Below are 18,331 nucleotides of genomic sequence, written 5' to 3' on the forward strand. Positions count from 1 at the left end.
TGTCAGCCTGTCCTCCCCCACACCTCCAAAACCCCCAGCTCAGTGAATGCCCCCATCCCCCGGACCTGCCGATCAGATGACGTAGGAAGGAGCTGGAGGGTGGCCGGTACCCAAGGAGTGGGGAACCAGCAGCAGGCAGCTGCGGCCAGCCCTCCTTGATCCTCTCCAGAGTCTGTCCCTGCTCTGTGCCCCACCCTGCCATCTCCTGGAGGGTGGGATCAGGGGCAGGTCTAGAGGTGAGGAGACCTAGGGACCTGGCAGGAGGCAACTGCAGTCCTCTGAGTGACAGGAGAGGACTTAGCCCTGTTCTGGGAGGAGGGGATGGGCAGGCGTCTGGGCTAACAGGAAGGGACCCCAGCCTGGCCTTGCGGGGCAGGGCCTGATTCCCTACTGAATGGTTTGGAATTGCAAGCTATTCTGAGGACACAAAGCCTCTGAACTTGAGCTGCAGGGACGCCCCGGCCCAGGGACCCAGGGACCCAGAGACTTGCAAAGCGCCTAAAGATCCCTTCCTGCTCCGACGTGGCTGCTGACTTGGGCCCTTCTGGCAGCTGAAGGCTGTAGGGGTCTTTGGGTTGTTTTTTTAAATCTTTTTTTTCCCCTTTTTCTGTTTTTGTTTTTCTTTCTTTTTTAAAAATTTCATTTCCATCACAGCCCCAGCTCAGACGTTCAAATTCTTGTGGGTTTTCCTGTGGATCTTTCCTAGGACTAGGGAATTTGGCGGGAGAAACCATGGCAGTGCGGTGGCCTTCCCCACCCTCCCCATATCCTCTGCTCCTGAGGATCGGGGAAAAAACAGCCCCTGTGTATTCTGGAAGAAAATTCCCCTTCTCCACCCAGCTCCACGGAGCCAGTAGTCTAAACAGCCCTTCCCCGACTCAGCAGCTCTGTCTATGGCACAGGGTGGGACGTGGAGGGATTGTCAGGGCCTTGACGGGAGAAGACCATCTTAAAGGGTCACGGGATTCATCCCGTGCATGGAGAACCCGCTGGCCAGCCCTAAGCTCATGGAAATGGCAGCTGAAGACGCAGCAGCAGGCCGCAGCCTCCCCACCCCCGAATCGTGGTGCCTCCCAGGCCTCCTCCACCGGAAAGACTGGAGGCTGGGATGGGAACAGAGACTACTGGGCCTCTCTGGGAGGGGGGAGAAAGGGCTGCCGAGCGGTAGAAGCTTCTGGAAGTGTGGACTCAAGCTCAATACAAAGAAGTGCTTCTCTCAGAGGGTACTGTCTAAACACTAGCTGGCTGCCTGGAAAGGGAGGAGGAGCTCTCTGTCTTGGGATGTATGCAAGCTCAAGGAGGCAGGGAGGGATGTCGGGCGGCTTGCTACGGCGAGCAGGGGGTGGACAGCTCTGTAGGGCGCATCCCTGCCCAGAGCCCCTGGCTTCTGTGAGGGAGGCCTGGGCCGGTCAGGGGCTGAAAATGGGGCCGAAGGACAGTTCCGCCTGGGAGGGGATGCAGCTGGGGGGCAGATGTCAGCAGAGGCTGTGGGGCCCTGAGCAGACCCAAGCACTGAGCCAACCTCCTGATCATGGGGGAAACTTGGCCATGTGTCAGTGCTTGGAAAACAGGTTGGAAAATGAGACCAGTTGACAGGTACTGGCCTCACTGTGTCAGGGATGGGCTGGCAGCAAGCAGTGGTGGCTGAGGCAGCCAGCCACGTGACGCACCTCGCCTTGTGCCTCGGGCACAGAAATGTATAGCCAACCAGGTGGCTTCACCCCATGGCCTCCCTGCCCTGGAGCAGCGTGCTGTTGGGCAGAGGTGCGCAGGTCATCGGGCAAGAGGAAGGGCCCCTAGAGCATCTCAGCCCCGACGTTCCAGCTGCCTTTAGCAGCAGACCCCAGGGTGCTGGGGGAATCTGACCCCCCAACAGCCAGTCAAAGAAAGCTGAAGTTCAAGTTTTACCTCTCCAGCAAGGAAGAGAAGGTAGATTGGCTTCTGCTGCATCTGACAGGGGTTGAAGGCCTTGTTCCAAAAGAGGGGAGCTTTTGAGGGATGGGGGGGTCCCTCCAGCCCCCACTTTCCCCACCCCTGAGATTCCCCAGTAAGAAAAGGAGATTGAAGGACTCCTCACCACATCCTCTGGCAAGCACCAAATGCAGGCTCCTGAAGAAAAGGCAGGTGGAGAGCGTGTGTGAGAGAGAGAGGCAGAGAGACAGACTTCAGGGGAGGAATTCCGTTAGCTATGGGATGAGAAGCCCTATGGGAGAAATAAGTGGCAGGGCCTGGAATTGGATCTGGGGGAGAAATGATACAGGGTAATGAGGCCAGGCTGAGGATGGGATGGTCTGAGTTCAAGGTTCTCCAGGAGAGGCAAAGTGAGAGGGCTGTCTCTCACCTCCCTCTCCCCCGCTCCCCCTTCCCGGACCTCTCTCATCTGCTTGAGACTGAGCCGCCAGGCTGGGCTGTTGGTCACCATCCACCCAGGTGCCCGGGGCTTGCAGGCAGCCCACACCCTCTGTGCCAGCCGGAAGCCCACTCAAAAACAAACCGTCTTCGTGCAGATGGGAGGAGGGGTAGAGGACAGGAAAGTGGGGGGGCGCTTGCAAATGAGATTGGGAAGAGCCTCAAGGCTGCAGGGGCCCCAAACTTTGACCTGAGCAATGAGACCCAAATTCTTCCGGGAACAAGAATGACACCAACTTTCCTTCGGGTGGCTGTCATTCAGCCTCCCAGAGGCCCTGGGGACTGTCCTGGACAAGCACAAGCTACTGGGGTGCCCTAAGTCTGGAGGGCCCCAGAGCTGCCACTACGGGCCTGCCAGACGTGGGCCTGCCACGAGGGTAGGCTTGGGGGGAGTCTAGCGGTCTCTGGTCCTAGCACTGGACGGATAAGAATGTCAACCTAGGAGCTGCCCGGTGACGGCCAGTTCTGGAATGCTCTCATTCTAGGCCTGTGTCCACACTGAGAGACTACCAGCACAAGAGGATGGAGAAGCCGCCCTGGGACCTTGGCCTCCTCTTCCTGTCGCTTCTGACCCCTATGCTGGGGCAGGGACCACAGCAGCCCAAGGTAGGGGCAACTGAAGAGCCAGCCCTTGAGAGGGGCAGGTGGCTCCCTGCCCGTGGGACACCTAGGCAAGGCCGCCCTCACAGCAGGTCAGACCCTGGACCTCCTGCTTTAGGGCCCCGCCCCCATGTCCTGCTGCTGAGGGGCCCTCCGGAGCCCAGAGGACCCCACCCGCTCCCAGGCCACAAGCTCCTGCAAGAGCACGTTTCGTATGCCCAGGACCCGGATCGGATCCCAGCCCACTCCGAGGGCCTGCGAGGGTCTGCGGGACCGCTTGGAGGCCGGACCCGAGGCGCTGGTGCGGGTGCGGGCGCAGCCAGGCTGCGTGGGCGGGGCTGTCCCCACCAGGGCGCTCCCGGCCCGGGTGGAGCGCGGGGTGAGCCACCGGGGAGGGGGTTGGTTCCGAGGGGGGGGGGCGGGCTGGGCCGCTGGGGGTTTGGGGGCTCCCCGCTCGCGCCCTCGCGCTCAGGGTCCCCGGCGATCCAGGCGCACGCGCCCAGCGCAGCGAAGGGTGAACAAGCCAGGGCGCGTGCACGCGGCGCGGGCGAAGCGGGGACGCGCGGCTGCACATGCGCTGGGGGCTCGGCGGCCCCCGGGCGGCGGCGGAGGAAATGGCGGGCGGGACGGCCCCTTCCTCGGGGAGACGCTCGGGTCTAGACGGCTTGGCAAGGCCGGCGGGGCTGAGTCACATGCGTCTGGAGCTGGAGACGCGGGCGCCAGGACTGGAACGTGAACGTGCCCACTCGGGAGGGCCGGCGGCGGGCGGTGGACCTCGCCTTCCCTCTCCCTCGCCCCCAGCCCTCACGCGAGCCCCAGTGTCTGCCCAGACTGTCCCGTGTCTGAGGTCCCTCCATGCCCACCTGGAGGGGCAGAGGCAACTTCTACAGGGAGTCAAGCAGGGCCCACGTTATTGGCAAGAGCCATCTGGAATTTCAGACGGGAAGGAGGATGGGAAAGTGGCCTTCACGTGCCCCTATCCCGGCCATGGCCCTGCTCCCTCGACCCAGCCACATCGGCCACCTGGGACCTTTTTGCCCCCAAACCACTCTTGCTGCTTTCCACCTCCTCCGGCCCACCTTGCACTGGCACCCTCCCCAGGGATGCCCACAGCCCAGCAGCTGAAGGCCCCGGCTTCTCTCCTCTGACCGCCAGGGCTTCTTACTACCCACCACTGCATCCCCAGCCATCACTGTGGTTCTGTGTTCCCTTTTCCTCCTTCTTTCTCTGTCTCTGCCTTAGTGTCTCCCCCCGCCCCCCCCCCCCATGGCTTGCTCGCTCAGGAGCGCCAGGTCTCAAGCAAGGAAGCATGACACATGAGTCCGGATCGCCTGATGTATTTAGTTTTCACAAAAGCATCTGCAAGAAAAGTTGTTTAATTGGGACCAGATCCTCTGAGGTTTTAATGGCATTAAAACAAGATGGGTTTTCTCTAAGGAGAAACTGCTGGCAACAGGAAGAGGGCATGGAAAGTTTGGCTTTCTTCTTCTCCAAGTTTGAAGAGGGGAAAGGACACTGTACCTTTATTTATATACAATAGATGCCCAAACACGTGCTGGAGGGAGCCTCCCACATACCCCCCATCATGGGTAGACCTGGCATCCATGTGCACATCCGTACACACACACGCACACATACACAGGCTTTGATGTTACTGGGACACATTGTGGAAGGCACAAGAGCAGGCCTGTTCCCTTGCTCTGGGGGTCACCCCAAGGGTGTGTCTTTGGCTGCAGAGCCACTGTTCTGCCCTGGGCCCTGGCAGAAGGCCTGGTACATAGGAGGGGCTCAGTGGACTTGTCAAATGACTGACAGCAGGAGGGCAGGACTGGCAGCACAGACCTTGGCCCTGAGCTCCAGATTCATACGCAGAACTGCCTTATAGATGTTACCGCTTGGCTGTCTAATCACCAACCTCGCACCTGAGAGGTCAGGAGCTGGCCTCCCCAGCTTCTGCCCCAGGCTCACTCCACCCACAGCGTTCTGGCTCCACCCACTTCTCCCACCAGCCCGCTCCACCCTGGGCCAGACACGATGACCTCTCCCATGGAGGGTGCAGCTGCCTCCACACTGGCTCCCTCCTTCTGCCCTTGTGCCCCCAACAAGTCTGTGCTCCACCCTGTAGCCCGAGGGACCCTTTTACAATATAAGTCAGATCACAACCTATGGACTGGGAGAAAATATTTGCAAATGATGCACCCGACAAGGGCTTAATATCCAAAATACACAAGCAGTTCATATAATTCAATAACCAAAAAACCAACAACCCAATCGAAAAATGTACAGAAGACCGAAATAGACAATTCTCCAAAGAAGACATACAAATGTGCAATAGGCACATGAAAAGATTCTCATCATCACTAATTATTAGAGAAAAGTAAATCAAAACTACCATGAGGTACCACCTCACACCAGTCAGAATGGCCATCATCAAAAAGTCTACAAACAGTAAATGCTGGAGAGGGTGTGGAGAAAAGGGAATCCTCCTATACTGTTGGTGGGAATGTAAATTGGTGCAGCCACTATGGAGAACAGTATGGAGGTTCCTTAAAAAACTAAAAACAGAACTACCATATGATCCAGCAATCCCACTCCTGGCCATATATTGGAAAAGACAAAAACTCTAATTAGAAAATATACATGCACCCCCCATGTTCATAGGAGCACTATTCACAATAGCCAAGACATGCAAACAACCTAAATGTCCATCGACAGAGGAATGGATAAAGAAGATGTGGTACATATATACAATGGAATACTACTCAGCCATAAAAAGGAATGAAATTCTTTGCAGCAACATGGATTTGCAGCAACGTGGATGGACCTAGAGATTGTCATACTAAGCAAAGTAAGTCAGAAAGAGAAAGACAAATACCATATGATATCACTTATATGTGGAATCTAAAATACGACACAAATGAACATATCTATGAAACAGAAACAGACTCACAGACATAGAGAACAGACTTGTGGTTGCCACTGTGGGGGAGGAGAGGGAGGGAAGGATTGGGAGTTTGGGATTAGTAGCTGAAAACTATTATATATAGGATGGATAAATGACATGGTCCTACTGTATAGCACAGGGAACTATATTCAATACCCTGTGATAAACCGTAATGGAAAAGAATATGAAGAAAGAAAGAATATACATATATATATATCTGAGTCACTTTGCGGGACAGCAGAAATTTACACAACATCGTAAATCAACTAGACTTCAATACGAATTTTTTTTAAAGAGATCATGTGTGACTCCTCTGCTCAGAAGTCCACAGTGGCTCCCTGCTTCCTTCAAGGTCAAAGGCAAAGTCCACCCGCCACCCTCTGATGCCCTATCAAGCTGGCCCTCCTGCCCTTCCCCACCCTCACCCCTCACTTAGCCCTCTCCGCTACACTGGTCTCTTTGCTGGTTCTCAAATTGGGCCAAAGCCTTTCCTGCCTCAGGGCCTTTGCACTGCTGCCCCTCCTTTTCAGAGGGCTCTTTACTGGAGCCCTTTTTGCACGGCTATCTCCTTTTCAGTCACGTCTCCACCCAAATGTCACTTTCTCACAGTCCTTATCTGATCCCCTGTCGAAAGTGTTTCTTCCTGCAGTCACCCTGAGCAGCCCGTTTCCTTCTGATGGGGTCCTCGTGCACCCCACTAGACGGCCAGCTCTGTGAGCACAGGGGAGCTGGCCGTGTAGTTCACCATTGTACTGCACGCTGTGCCGGGGAACGGTGCCTGGCCCACCACAGGGGCTCAGGAATGTTCTGTGAGCAAAGAATCCATTCTCCAATCCTCCCCTGACAGGAGGGGAGCTTTCCGCTGTGCAGTTCTAAGGAGGCTTAAGGGACGAAGGGCATTGCTTTGGCATCCTCCGGGCTGCCGATTGTGAGGGTATGTGTCCTGACTTGTGAGGGTATGTGTGTTCTTGGGGGGCAAGTGTGTGTGGACAGTGGGCCACGTGCAAGGGAAGGACAGGAGGAGAAGGGGCAGGAGTCCCTTCCTAGCCCTCAGAGCCCTGTGATTGTGCAGCCAGAAGCAACCGTGATCATCTTATGCAGCTTCTCTAGGCCCCTTCCAGTTCTCAGATTCTAGAACTTTCTAAGGAGCCCATAGCCACCACATTGAGATGGGGAAACTGAGGCCCTGAGCAGGGAGGCTTCCTCCTGACGTCACATGGCCAGGCCGTCCAGGGCAGAGTTGTGAGCCCAAAACCCTTCCAGCAACCCCCAGGCTACATCTCTGGTTCCTGGAAAATCCTGACAACCCTCCCGCCCTGCGCTCCAGACACCAAGCTCAGGGTTAGTGTTGGCCAGGGGCCCTGCCTGTCTCAGCCCAAGTCCACGACCAAGCTCTGTGTGCAGGAGGGGCAGGGCAGGAGGGCACCTCTGGTCCTGCTGGGCCCCTGCAAGCTGGCTTTGCTCTGTGCGGGTTCTTTCAAGGTCCCCACGATGGTCAGGCGCCCTGACACTGGACAGAGTAGGTGGCCAGGTGGCCGCTGGGCCCCCGGTGGGGGAAGGGCAGCGAGGACAGGACTCCACAGGACCTGGGGAACTGAGAGCACTCCAGGCCTCGCCCCTTCCTGCCTAGGTGGGTAGGAGCGGGGGTCCCTCCCTCCTCCAGGCCACTGTGCCAGAGAAACCTGGGAGCAGGCCTCCCCCACCTCCAGCCCTGCTAATGGGAACCAGATGGCAGGATGTTTAGTCAGCGCCTGGGGAGCGGCGCGAACAGGGGAAATGGGTTGGGGGCCAGGATTCCAGAATCCATCCCTAGGCAGGGGGAGGGTCAGAGCCAGGGCTCCCACCGCAGTCCATCTACAGGGTCCCACATCAGGCTGGGTCCTACCACCTCCTCAAGCAATGCCCGACCAGGAGGCAGGAGGCAGGAGGCCTGGCCTCTGGCATCAGAGTTGGGCGAGCCCTACTCCCTCGGTTCCTTTTGTACGAGGGGGGAGGGGGATCGTGCTCGGTCGTCCAGGACCCCTGGGCAAACCCCAGACTCGCACGCCTAAGTGCTCCCCCTCCCCCAGCTTTAGCAAAACATCAGTCCAGGACACCCTGTGTCACCCACGGGCACACAGGCAGACGGTGGCTTCATCCTTGGCTCCCAGGGTGCTTGCTCTCAAACCCCAGCCGGTCTCTGTCTCTGGGCTGTGTGCGGCGTGGTCCCAAGTTCAGGCCTGAAACCAGAGACCTGGACAGGACCGGGGAGGGGGGTGCCGGCAGACCCTGTGTGTCCCTGCCACACCCCGGCCGCAATACATCTGGCACTGGGGACTCAGGCTGATCCCCAGGCCCACGTGGGCAAACGCTGAGGACCCCAACGAAGACCCACTTGCAGGGGACTCCGTGCCCTGCCTCCAGCCCCGTCCTGGGTCTCACACGTTCCTCTGTGGCCCCGGACGGATACCTTGAACCCCAGATGGCTATGGGACACTCTCTGTCCACGAGCTTTCCTGGCCCTGCTCCTCACTCCCCTCCCCCTCTCCCCTCCACCCAAGCCTTGCCCACAATTAACTCATTTTTTAAGATCGCTTCCAAACATAAGTCAATGCTGGACAGAGCTGTAGGAAAAGCTTCCTCAAGGCTGGCCCCAAAGAGCCGTGTGGTGAGACCCGGCCTCTTTGCCAGCCCCCGCCCGCCCTCGGCTCCAACAGCTGGGCCTGGGGCTGGGGCCCTCTGAGGGCAGCAGGGGGCCTGTGGTCAGACACCCCTTCTTTGCTTCTTGCTCCAGCCCACAGCCCCTGTTCTCAGGCCCCATCCCCACCCACAGGTACCCCTCTGCCTGAGAGGGCACCCATGAGGCATAGGGGCGTCTCAGGCGGCGGTCACACTGAGGCCTGGAACTCTCAGCCAAGAAGTCTGGGGGAACCGGTGAGATGGCCTCACCCAGGCCACTGCCAGGCCACCCCAAGCCAAGTGTGCCCGCGGAACCCGGCCGCCCCTGGTCCACACACACGCCGATGTGGGGGAGGGAGCATGGGGGTGGCATTCAGGAGGTATAGCTGCTCACTGCCTTACAGAGGGGGAAGTGGAGGCCTGGAGGAAGGGAAGCGGCCCAGAGGTGGGCAGGGAGCCAGTGGAAGGAACAGCAGCTCAACCCCATCTGAGGCCCGAGGCCTGTGCCCGGGGGGCACCAGGGCCCCAGAGGCTGGGGTCTACGCTTGCGACCCTAGCTCTGCCCCCGTGTTCTGTGTCCCCTGGAATTGGAAGGCCTCGGCATCGGCGCCTGTGGTGGAAGCTCACAGGCTTGGCCGGCTGCAGAGGGGCCGGAGTCGCCGTTGCCCAGGTGGCCCTGGCACCTGCCCCCTCTCCCGAGGACCCTGGAGGTCCTGGGGCCTGCGGCTTGCTCTCGGGGCCCGGCCCCTCTCCTTCCCCAGCCGCTGAGGGAGGACCTGGCAGCCTGGGGTGGGCAGCCTGCTCTGCGGTGGGCCTCACAGGTCCCCTGTGTGCGGAGACAGAAGCCCCATTCACGGGGGCCACTGGGCCGGCGCCAGTGGAGAAGGAACACAGGCTTCTCAGAAAAGGAAAATCAATCTCTCTTTCTCCTCAGGTGGGAGCAGGGGACCCTGGGGGGAGTCGGGGCCCAGGCCCGGGGAGGCGTTTGCTGGGGGGAGCCTTCCTGGGGAAGGGCCGGGCTGGGTCGGGGAGGCTCCCAGCACTGTAGCTCAGGAATCCGGACTGTCGCTTGCCGCCCCCCTGATGTCTCATCCTGCCACGGCCACCGCTGCCACCCCTCCCAGCCCTTCATCCCCTCCGCCGGCCCGGGCGGCCTGCGCACGGTGGCCATGCAGAGCGCGCTGTTCCCCGTCCTGGCTCTCTGGGTGGGCTGCTGCCCTGGAGGGGCCCTGGCCTGAGACAGCCCGCGGTGCAGCCAACCTCCACAGGGCTGCCCACCCTGCGGCCGCTGCCGCCCAGCCCGTCTGGGCCCCCCGACGGTGAGTAGGGGGCACCAGCAGGGAGGCTGGCAGGACGGGACCCTGCCCCCCTACCGGGACCCCGCGGGGCGGGGGCAGAGGGAGAGCGAGCGGGTCACCCTGAGGCTGCCCACGCGGTGCCCCCCGTGGGTGTTCGGTTCAGGGCCAGGAGGGACCCGTGAGCCTCAAGGGACCCTCCCTGGGGGGCGAGGGGGGACTGCAGACTCTGGGAGGCCCTCGCGCTGGTGGCCCAGGGTGGGGGCGGGGCAAGGGAGACAGCCCCCTAGGAGGGGCCGCTGCAGCTGGCGCGGAAGTGAGGGCCCCGCCCAGGCCCGGGGGTGGGATGGGAGGGGCCGTGGGGGACCCAATCCCCCACCCCCTGCAGACGGCAGGCCCATGGTCAGTGCTGCTTAAGGAGGGGCTCCATGCGGTGGAGGGGAGCCGCCGCCCCTGCTCTGCAGCGGCTGAAAGCCCCTCAGAGCGGCCCCGGGGCTCGCCTGGCCCCTAACAACCTGCTCTCGCAGCGCCACTGGGGCCGCCACCTCCACCCGCACACTGCGCCAGGTGGCAGCGACCCCTTCATCTCCCGAGGCTGCCCCACCCCTCCCTGCCCAGGAAGAACCCACAGGGAACTGGGGGGCACGGGAACAGGCCCAGCCCCTCCGCCTAGGGCTACTGAAGCCCCCCTGGGCCCACCCTCGTGAGCCAAGGACCTGCCGCTGCCTTGTCCTGTCAGGCCTGAAGGGTCCCCAGGAGTTCTGAGAGGCAGGCAGGGCAGGGCGACTCATCCTGCCCTCGACACTGAGCTCTCTCTGCCCCCCCTCTCTCCCGCTCGGGGTCCCCCACTCTGGGACCATGACAAATCGGGGAGGAGATCAGGGAATCTCTGACACTTGGTGGCCTTGGGGGTCGGTGACAGAAGGCTGAGAGCTCCTGAGGAGAGAAGAAAAAGGCAGAAGTGAGGCCCGGGCGGACAGAAGGAGGGAGGCGGGCTGGCCGGCGGCTGATCCCCCACTCGGGAAGGAGGTGCTGCCTCTCCCCCACGCAGCGGTCCAGGCACCCCAGCCCACACCGGCTTCTTCTGCAGGTCGAGTGCGACCCACCCCCGGGAACGGCGGCCCGGACAGGCCTAGTGACGGGCAGCTGGACAGGCCATGGCTGCGGCCCACCTCCGAGGAGGGAGCCCATAGAGCGCCCAACCAGCCCCCAGCCCCGTGCTGGAAGGCCCCCGCCAGACCCGGGCTGGCCCAGAGGAAGGTGACACCGCCAGCAGCCTGGGGGCAGGAGCAGGGTCACAACAACGGGGCCGGCGCTGTGCAGTCCCATCTCCAGGCCACAGCCGCAGTGGGGCCCGGGGCGGCGAGGCCCCGGGCTGCCGAGCTCAGGCCCTTGCAGGCAACCAGGACTCCCCGAGCCCAAGAGGGGGCAGTGGCTGCCAAGGAGGGCCAGGGAAGGCAGGCAGGGGGCCAGGAAGCCAGGAAAAGGGGCCCAAAGCCTAGGAGGCCCCCCAAAGGTGAGGACCAGCTGGGACAGGCAGCCCCCAGATGGGCCCTGCAGGGGGTGAAGTGGCCGAGGCAAGCTCCAGCCTCCACCAATCATACTAACGTCCCCAGCCACTGAGACCCCACCCCGCTCTCAATGTGCCCAAGCTGAACGGCCCCGTGTGTGGGCAAGTGGGGAACCCTCCCAGGGCAGGTCCCCTTCCCCAGCCTCAGGGCCCCGATTTGGGCCTTTTGCCCTTGGTGCCAAGGGAAGGAGGCCCAGTGGCCTGTTGTTCCAGCTCAGCTGGCCAAGTCACCGGCAGGCCCAGGGAGCCCCGGGCAAGCCCCTGCCCCTAGGCGGGCCCCTGTTTCTATGTGACCAGGCTGGGGCCTCATCTCTCATCCTCCAGGGGCCTCCCAGCAACCCAGCCCTGGAGGCTGGTGTCAAAAGAAAGATCACAACCGAGGCCAAGGTGGCAGCAGCACCTCGGAGACCACAGGTCGTGGGCGGGAAAGGCCTGGAAGCAGGCATGGGCTTGCAGACCCGGGCGCTATGGAGCAGGCCATGCCCTCCCTCCCGGCCTCCTGCCTCCTGGCCCAGGCAGCCATCGCCTGTGGCAGCGTCAAGATGAAACACGTCCCTGCCCTGTCCGACCCCGGCCTGACCACGCTCTACCTGGCAGGTGGGTGTCCCCTCTTCCCTGCTCCCACTCCCGCGGCAGGGGTGAGAAGGCCGTACACCTTGGGCCCTTGGCCACTGTGGCTGCCACGCCACCGCGCCTGGGGACGGCCCACCTCCCCTCTGACCTGAGAGGCTCTGACCTGGGACAGTCAGAAGAGCCAGCTCCTTCAAGGAGTGTGTCACTGCTGCCTCCGGCCCTTGTCGGGGAGGTACAGAGTGGCAAAGGGGAGGGCGACAGAGGGGCCAGGAAAATGGCTGCCCCGTGTGTGCACAGAGAATGAAGTTGCCAAGATCCCGGCCCACGCGTTCCTGGGACTGCCCAACCTGGAGTGGCTGGACTTGAGCAAGAACAAGCTGGATGCCCTTGGCCTGCACCCCCATGCCTTCAAGGTGCGCCGCAGCCCCTCATCCTGCTCTCGCGGGGCTTGGCAGGGGAAGAGGGCCCCGGGCATCCTCTGCTCCCCTCCCTGCCCTACCTGGAGTCGGAGCTGTGCAGAAACCCAGCGCCGCGGGCTGTGGTGATCTGGGGTAACACGGTCCATAGCTGCGAGCATGGAGAGCCACACAGATCCCTGCGCCCCACAAGGAAGCGGCGCTCCTGGGAGAAACTTAGCGGAGTCCCCGAAATCCCCAGACAGGCCTGGTCCAAGAGGGAACCAGGAAGCCACAGTGCAACCAAATAGGGGGGTCCCTGGGCAGGATGAGCCCAAAGCCATGCCTGGAAAGCCTAGCGCCAGCCAGCAGCACCCCAGTCTCCAGCGCTCTCTTCTCCTCCAACCCCCTAGAGTCTGACGTGGCTGAAGCGTCTGAACCTGGATGGGAACTTGCTGTCCACGGTGCCGGCCTTGCCCGCCTCCCTGCAGGAACTCAAACTCAACGACAACCTTCTGCAGGGCCTGCAGCGCAGCAGCTTCCGGGGTCGGGGGTGCGGGCAGGCCCCAGGGGACGGGGGCCAAAGGGGCTGGGCCTGAGCAGCCAGGGAGGCCGAGGGCAGGGGCTGCCCAAGGCAGCCTGGCTGGAGGGCAGAGGTGGGAGCACCAGCCCAGGAAGGCGGCCCCGGCTCCGAGGGCCGGGGGGGTCTCTGGAGCTACGGTGGGCAGCTCCCAACAGGCCTTCCGAGCTCGGCGGTCAGCTCACCTGCCCCTCCACCCGCCGTCCGCAGGGCTCAGCCAGCTGCTGACGCTGGAGGTGGAAGGGAACCGGCTGCACGATGGAAACATCTCCCCCCTGGCCTTCCAACCCCTACGCAGTCTGCTCTACCTGAGGCTGGACCGGAACCGGCTGCGGACCATCCCGCCCGGCCTGCCAGCCTCCCTGCAGGTGAGCTGGGAGCCCCGAGGCCACAAGAGGCAAAGCTGTGGCCAAAAGACTGGAGCGTCTGCGCACACCAGCCGGGCCGGCGGGTAGAGCTGCCCATGGGGGGGAATTTTGACCATAAACCCACAAGGCCTCAGCGCCAAAGGGCCTTTCCTCCGCCTGACCTAACCTTTCTGGAGCCCAAAATTGAGCCTCGAGGACTGTCCTGGACCCGCTGGGTGTCCCTGCACACGGCTCATGGCCTCTCTGGGCCGTATGATCCCCCGTGCTTGGCGGTACTGTCTGAGCCTGTGTCCTGTGGGGCTCTGAAGAGTCATGACAGGGCTTGCGGGTGTCGCTGGGATCCTTTGCACAGCTGGCCATGGCCCTGAGAGGGGCAGAGACGGAGGGACCCAGTGGAAGGGGGCAGGGGACCCGGCCAGGCTGCCAGCGAGTGGTGGGTGGGCCGCTCACCCCGAGCCCTGGCCCTAGGAGCTGCACTTGGGCACCAACGTCATCGAGGAGGTGACAGAGGACACGCTGAACCGCAGCCGCAGCCTCGGCGTGCTGGTTCTCAGCAACAGCCGGCTCCAGGAGGCTCCAGGAGGACCGGCTGGCGCCCCGCGCTTGGATCGATCTCCCGTGAGTGCTGCCATCCACCCTGGCACCGCCCGAGCTCCGCCCCCATGGGCCGAGCCATGGAGTCCAGAGAGAGAGGATGCTCGCCAAGGAAGCAGACAGTCAGGAGGGAAGGCGGAGAGGGCTGAGGGAGGGCGCTGTCGCTCAGGCCTGCTCTCTGGTGGGTCACCTGGGTCACCTGCCTCCCTGCCCAGGGCTCAGGGTGGCCTGGGCCCTCAGCCACACCTGCTCCTCCAAGATTTCCCTCTGTCCCTCCCACCCGACAGAATCCCCAAGGCCACAGAAACCCCCTCCCCTGCCCATGCCTGGAGGTGCCGTGGGCCCAGATCGAGGGGCAGCCTGGGTGGTGGGAAGCCACATGGGCAGGAAGGGGCATGGAAGAGATGGCAGCCACGGGAAGAAGGCATGTGAGTTTCCTAGGGCAGCCATAACAAAGTACCACAAAACGGGTGGCTTCAAACAACAGAGATTTATGTTCTCACAGCTCTGGAGGTCAGAGGTCCAAAATCAAGGTGTGGCAGGGCCGTGCTCCCTCTGCAGGCTCTAGGGGAGGGTCCTTCCTGCCTCTTCCAGCTTCTGGGGGCTCCAGGTGCCGCTTGGCTTGTGGCCACATCCCTCCAGTCTCTGCATTTGTCTTCACGTGTCTTCTCCTCTGTGTCTGTGTCTCTCTTCTTCCGTCTCTTATAAGGACACCTACCATTGCGTTTACTGCCCATCGTAAACCAGGATGATTTCATCTCAAGATCCTTCACTTACATCTACAAAGACCTTTTTGCCAAATAAGGTCACATTCACAGGTTCTGGGTAGACATATCTTTGGGGGACCACTATTCACCCCACTACAGGAATAAGGGTCCAGAATGAGTCCCCATGATCTCATTTGGACGACTGAGTCGGGTCGCTGGCAGGAGGGGCCCAGGAGGAGACGGGGCCCTTACAGGCACTGCTTAAGGAGTCAGGATGTGACCCCGGGAGCAGCTGAAGGGCTGGGGAGGTACAATCCATGGGATCTGAAGACCACCGAGGCAGGGCAGGGGTGGGGGACTGGGGGCTGGGGGGAGGCAGGGGTTGACAGTCCAACCTGCCATTCCAGGGACTGGAGCCTCCCGCCCTGCGTCCTCGTGTTCCAGGAAAAAGTTACCAGGACGTTTGGGTTTAATTATTCCTTTTTCCTCTCCCCCTCTTGCCAAGGGGGCAAAGGAAAGCAGACAGCAGCCTAGGGAGGGGCCGCCCAGCCGTGTTCCACTCCCGCCGCGGGGCCTGGGCAGGGGGCTGGCGGCCAGTCAAGCCCGGGCTGGCGCCACCCAGCTTTTCTCCAGCTGGTAGACGGGGAGCAGGCTGGTGGCTCGGCAGGCTTGGGAGGCACCGGAGCCCCCGCCCCCATGGACTGAGGACGGCTCCCATCCCAAGGCCGAAGGGCTGACCCCACCCACAGGGGCTGGGGGATATCACTGAGAGAAGCCACTTTCCTAGCCGTTCTAGAAGCATCACCACCCTCTGCTCCTGGTTTCCCACCATGGAGTGACCTGGGCTCACTGCCTGCCTCCCTGATCCCTCAGGGTTCCCCGGCCCTGACCCCTTGGAGCCTTATTTTTCTGTCCTTCCCCATCTGTCTTCTGCTTGCCTTCGGCCTGGGTGAGGCCGGAAGAGGATGAGAGAGCATAGGGACAAGAGGAGAGGGCTGTGAGGCCAAGGAAGCGCAGAGTGGGGACATCTGGGGCGACAGCTCTTGCCCCAGACCACCGGCCCCTCCACCTGGGCTTCCTCTGTCAGGTATAAGTTTAGGAGGGGGAGCAGGATCTGCCATCTCCATACCGAGAGCCAGCCTCGCCAGCCCTGCAGTGAGCTAGGGAGGACCCCTCAGACTCCCTTTTCCCAGCCTCAGCGGACAGAGGAGGGCACAGGAGCCAGATGGGGCCTGGCGCTCGCCAGCTGTTGGGAGCTGCCATCTGGGGGCAAATCCCCACTCTCCTCTTGGGCGTGGACCAGGGACCCCAACTGTGGGCTCCAGCTGTTGCTGTGGTCTCTGCCGGGCGCCACTAGCTCCCCCCCCAACCCCCGGGCCCGCAGGAAGCTGGAGGCCTTGGACTTGTTGTACAACCGGCTGGTGCACGTGCCCTCCTTCTTGCCCCGGGGCCTCCGCCGCCTGACGCTGCACCACAACCGCATCGAGCGTATCCCCGGCTACGTGTTCGCGCACATGAAGCCGGGCCTGGAGGTCCTGCATCTGTCCCACGATAGCCTGCGTGAGGACGGCATCCACGGCGTGTCCTTCCTGGGCCTGCGAGCCTCCCTGGCCGAGCTGCTCCTGGACCACAGCCAGCTGCAGGCTGTCCCACAGGGCCTCCTGGGCCTCAGGGCATTGCAAGTGCTGCGCCTGAGCCACAGCAAGATCATGTAGGGCCGCTGGCCTGTGCCCGTCCTGCTGTCCCCCCAGCCCACCCAACCCGCGTCCCTACCGCCAGCCCAGGAGGAAGCTCGGCTGAGGCCCGGAGGCCCAGCCTGGTAGGTTGGCCGGGTGCTCTGGCCTGTGGGCTCGCCACCCAAGGGCCTCAGAGGCTGAGGGCGGGACTGCGGGGGGCATCCTTCACTGCCCCCACCTCCCCATCTTGGTCGCCGTGACTGGAGCCTGTACCCAGTGGCTGGCAGGCCCGGGCAGCCAAGCTGGACGGCTGCAGACAGCAGAACCTGGGCAGGGGGTGGGCGGGGGGAGGTTGGGAGGGCTCTGGCCCAGAGCAACAAGGGCCGAGCCCCGAGTGGGCAGGTGGCAGGTGGTGGCAGCGACCCGCCTGACCCTCCACCTTGGGTCTGGTGTCTGTGCCTTGGTCTCACCACCCCCCTCGCTGTTGGGCCCCTCTTTCTCTCCTCTCACCTGAGGCCTGACTCTCCTTTCTGGGGTCTCTTCTCCTCCGCCCCGCCCTGCTACCCCCACTCCACAGGCACATGCCCCTGAATTCCATCTGCGACACACGCGTGGCCCAGGACTCCAACCTCATCTCCACGCACCTGGAGAACAACTTTATAGACCAGCGCCGCATCCCACCCACCACGTTCTCCTGCATCCGGGCCTACCACAGCGTGGTCCTCCAGCTCCAGCAGGGGGAGGGGGAGTCCGCCTAGCCCCACCAGTCTTCCCCGCCCTGTGCTCTTTTGGACTGTGTGGGTGGCGGGGCAGCCCAGGCCCAGCTCCACTTGATCTTTGCACCACTGGGAGAAAGATCTAGAAGACCCTGCTGCTTCAGATGCGCCCATGTCCCATTGACTGCTGAGGCCCCTTCACTTAGTAAATGACCCAGCCTGGCATGGCGCTGGTTTGGACTTGAACGTAATAAATGCATCTCATTCAAGCCCACTTGCCTCCACCAGCCTCCCTCCCTCCTGGATCTAAGCCGCCTGTGCACGCTGGCACTCCATTGTGCATGGAGGCCCCAGAGCCCACACCCTGGACACTGCTTTGTCAGCAGGGGGTTAAGAGGGCCTGGTTCTAGAAGTTTCTCCGAGAGCCTCCCCACCCCCACCCGCCCTGGCCAGGGTCCTGAAGTCCCAGCATCACTACCCTCTCGTCCAGGAAGCGTCCCTGTCCCAGGAGTGGACGCACACAGCATGTCACCACCCCCTGGCTGGAGTTGCTGACTGTCCACTGAGCCCTAAAGACAGGACCCATCAACTGTGCTGGGTGGGGACGCAGGAGCTGCGGAGCCCCCTGAGGCCCCTGGAACAGTTGCCCTGCCTGTGTGAGGGGCCCCCAGGAACGGGGTGTGGTCAGTGTGTCAGCCTCGGCAGCTCACGATGTCACCGAGCCCAGTGCTGGGGAGGGAGAAGGACGGTGGTATGGAGGTGAGAAAGACAGCCAAGTGACAGGCGCGGAGGACGCGGCCGAGCGGGATGGGCCCCGGCCTTCAGTGCCGCTGGATGCGGGCGCAGTGAAGGAAGCAGGGCCCCAAGTGCCCACTGCCGAGACCTTGCCCCGCCAGCGCCTCGGGCTGGGGTCTGGGCCTGGGAACCGTGAGTCTCGCTTCGGTCCCATTCTGTAGCCAGTCCCCCCCCACCCCCCTCCCTGAGTTCTCAGCAGAGAAAAGGCCAGACTCTGGAAGGGGGCGGGGAGAGGCCTGGGAAGCTGGTGGAGTGTTTGCTTTGGACTCATCGCTGCATTCCTTCTCCTCCGGGGCCTGGGCCCACAGATATGGCACTTCCTGTTTGGACTGGGTCAGAGGTCAGCAGCCCTTGAGGCGCTGGCCCTGACGGGGAGGGCCCACTGCTTTCCTAGCTCTCACGACCCCTCCTCCCCAGTCTGGCTGCCTGGCCCCAGCCCCCCTGCTCCAGG

General features: G+C 62.4%; 1 protein-coding gene across 1 annotated transcript; it reads left to right on the forward strand.

Annotated features, from left to right (window-relative positions):
* Window positions 1-977: 977 nt before the first annotated feature.
* LOC309652205 (uncharacterized protein) lies at window positions 978-16,337 on the forward strand (the record flags this gene model as incomplete). The annotated part of the gene is made up of 13 exons (XM_082445720.1): window positions 978-1,066; window positions 2,895-3,015; window positions 3,194-3,388; window positions 3,482-3,677; window positions 9,736-9,930; window positions 10,997-11,422; window positions 11,801-12,073; window positions 12,347-12,462; window positions 12,858-12,990; window positions 13,235-13,392; window positions 13,861-14,010; window positions 14,274-14,414; window positions 16,078-16,337. The coding sequence occupies 13 exons, from the start codon at window positions 978-980 to the stop codon at window positions 16,246-16,248; spliced, it is 2,364 nt and encodes a 787-aa protein (XP_082301846.1). The 3' UTR covers window positions 16,249-16,337.
* Between the last annotated feature and the right edge of the window lie 1,994 nt (window positions 16,338-18,331).

The sequence above is a fragment of the Balaenoptera physalus genome (assembly GCF_965194825.1).
Source record: "Balaenoptera physalus genome assembly, chromosome: X".
NCBI classification, from domain to species: Eukaryota; Metazoa; Chordata; class Mammalia; order Artiodactyla; family Balaenopteridae; genus Balaenoptera; species Balaenoptera physalus.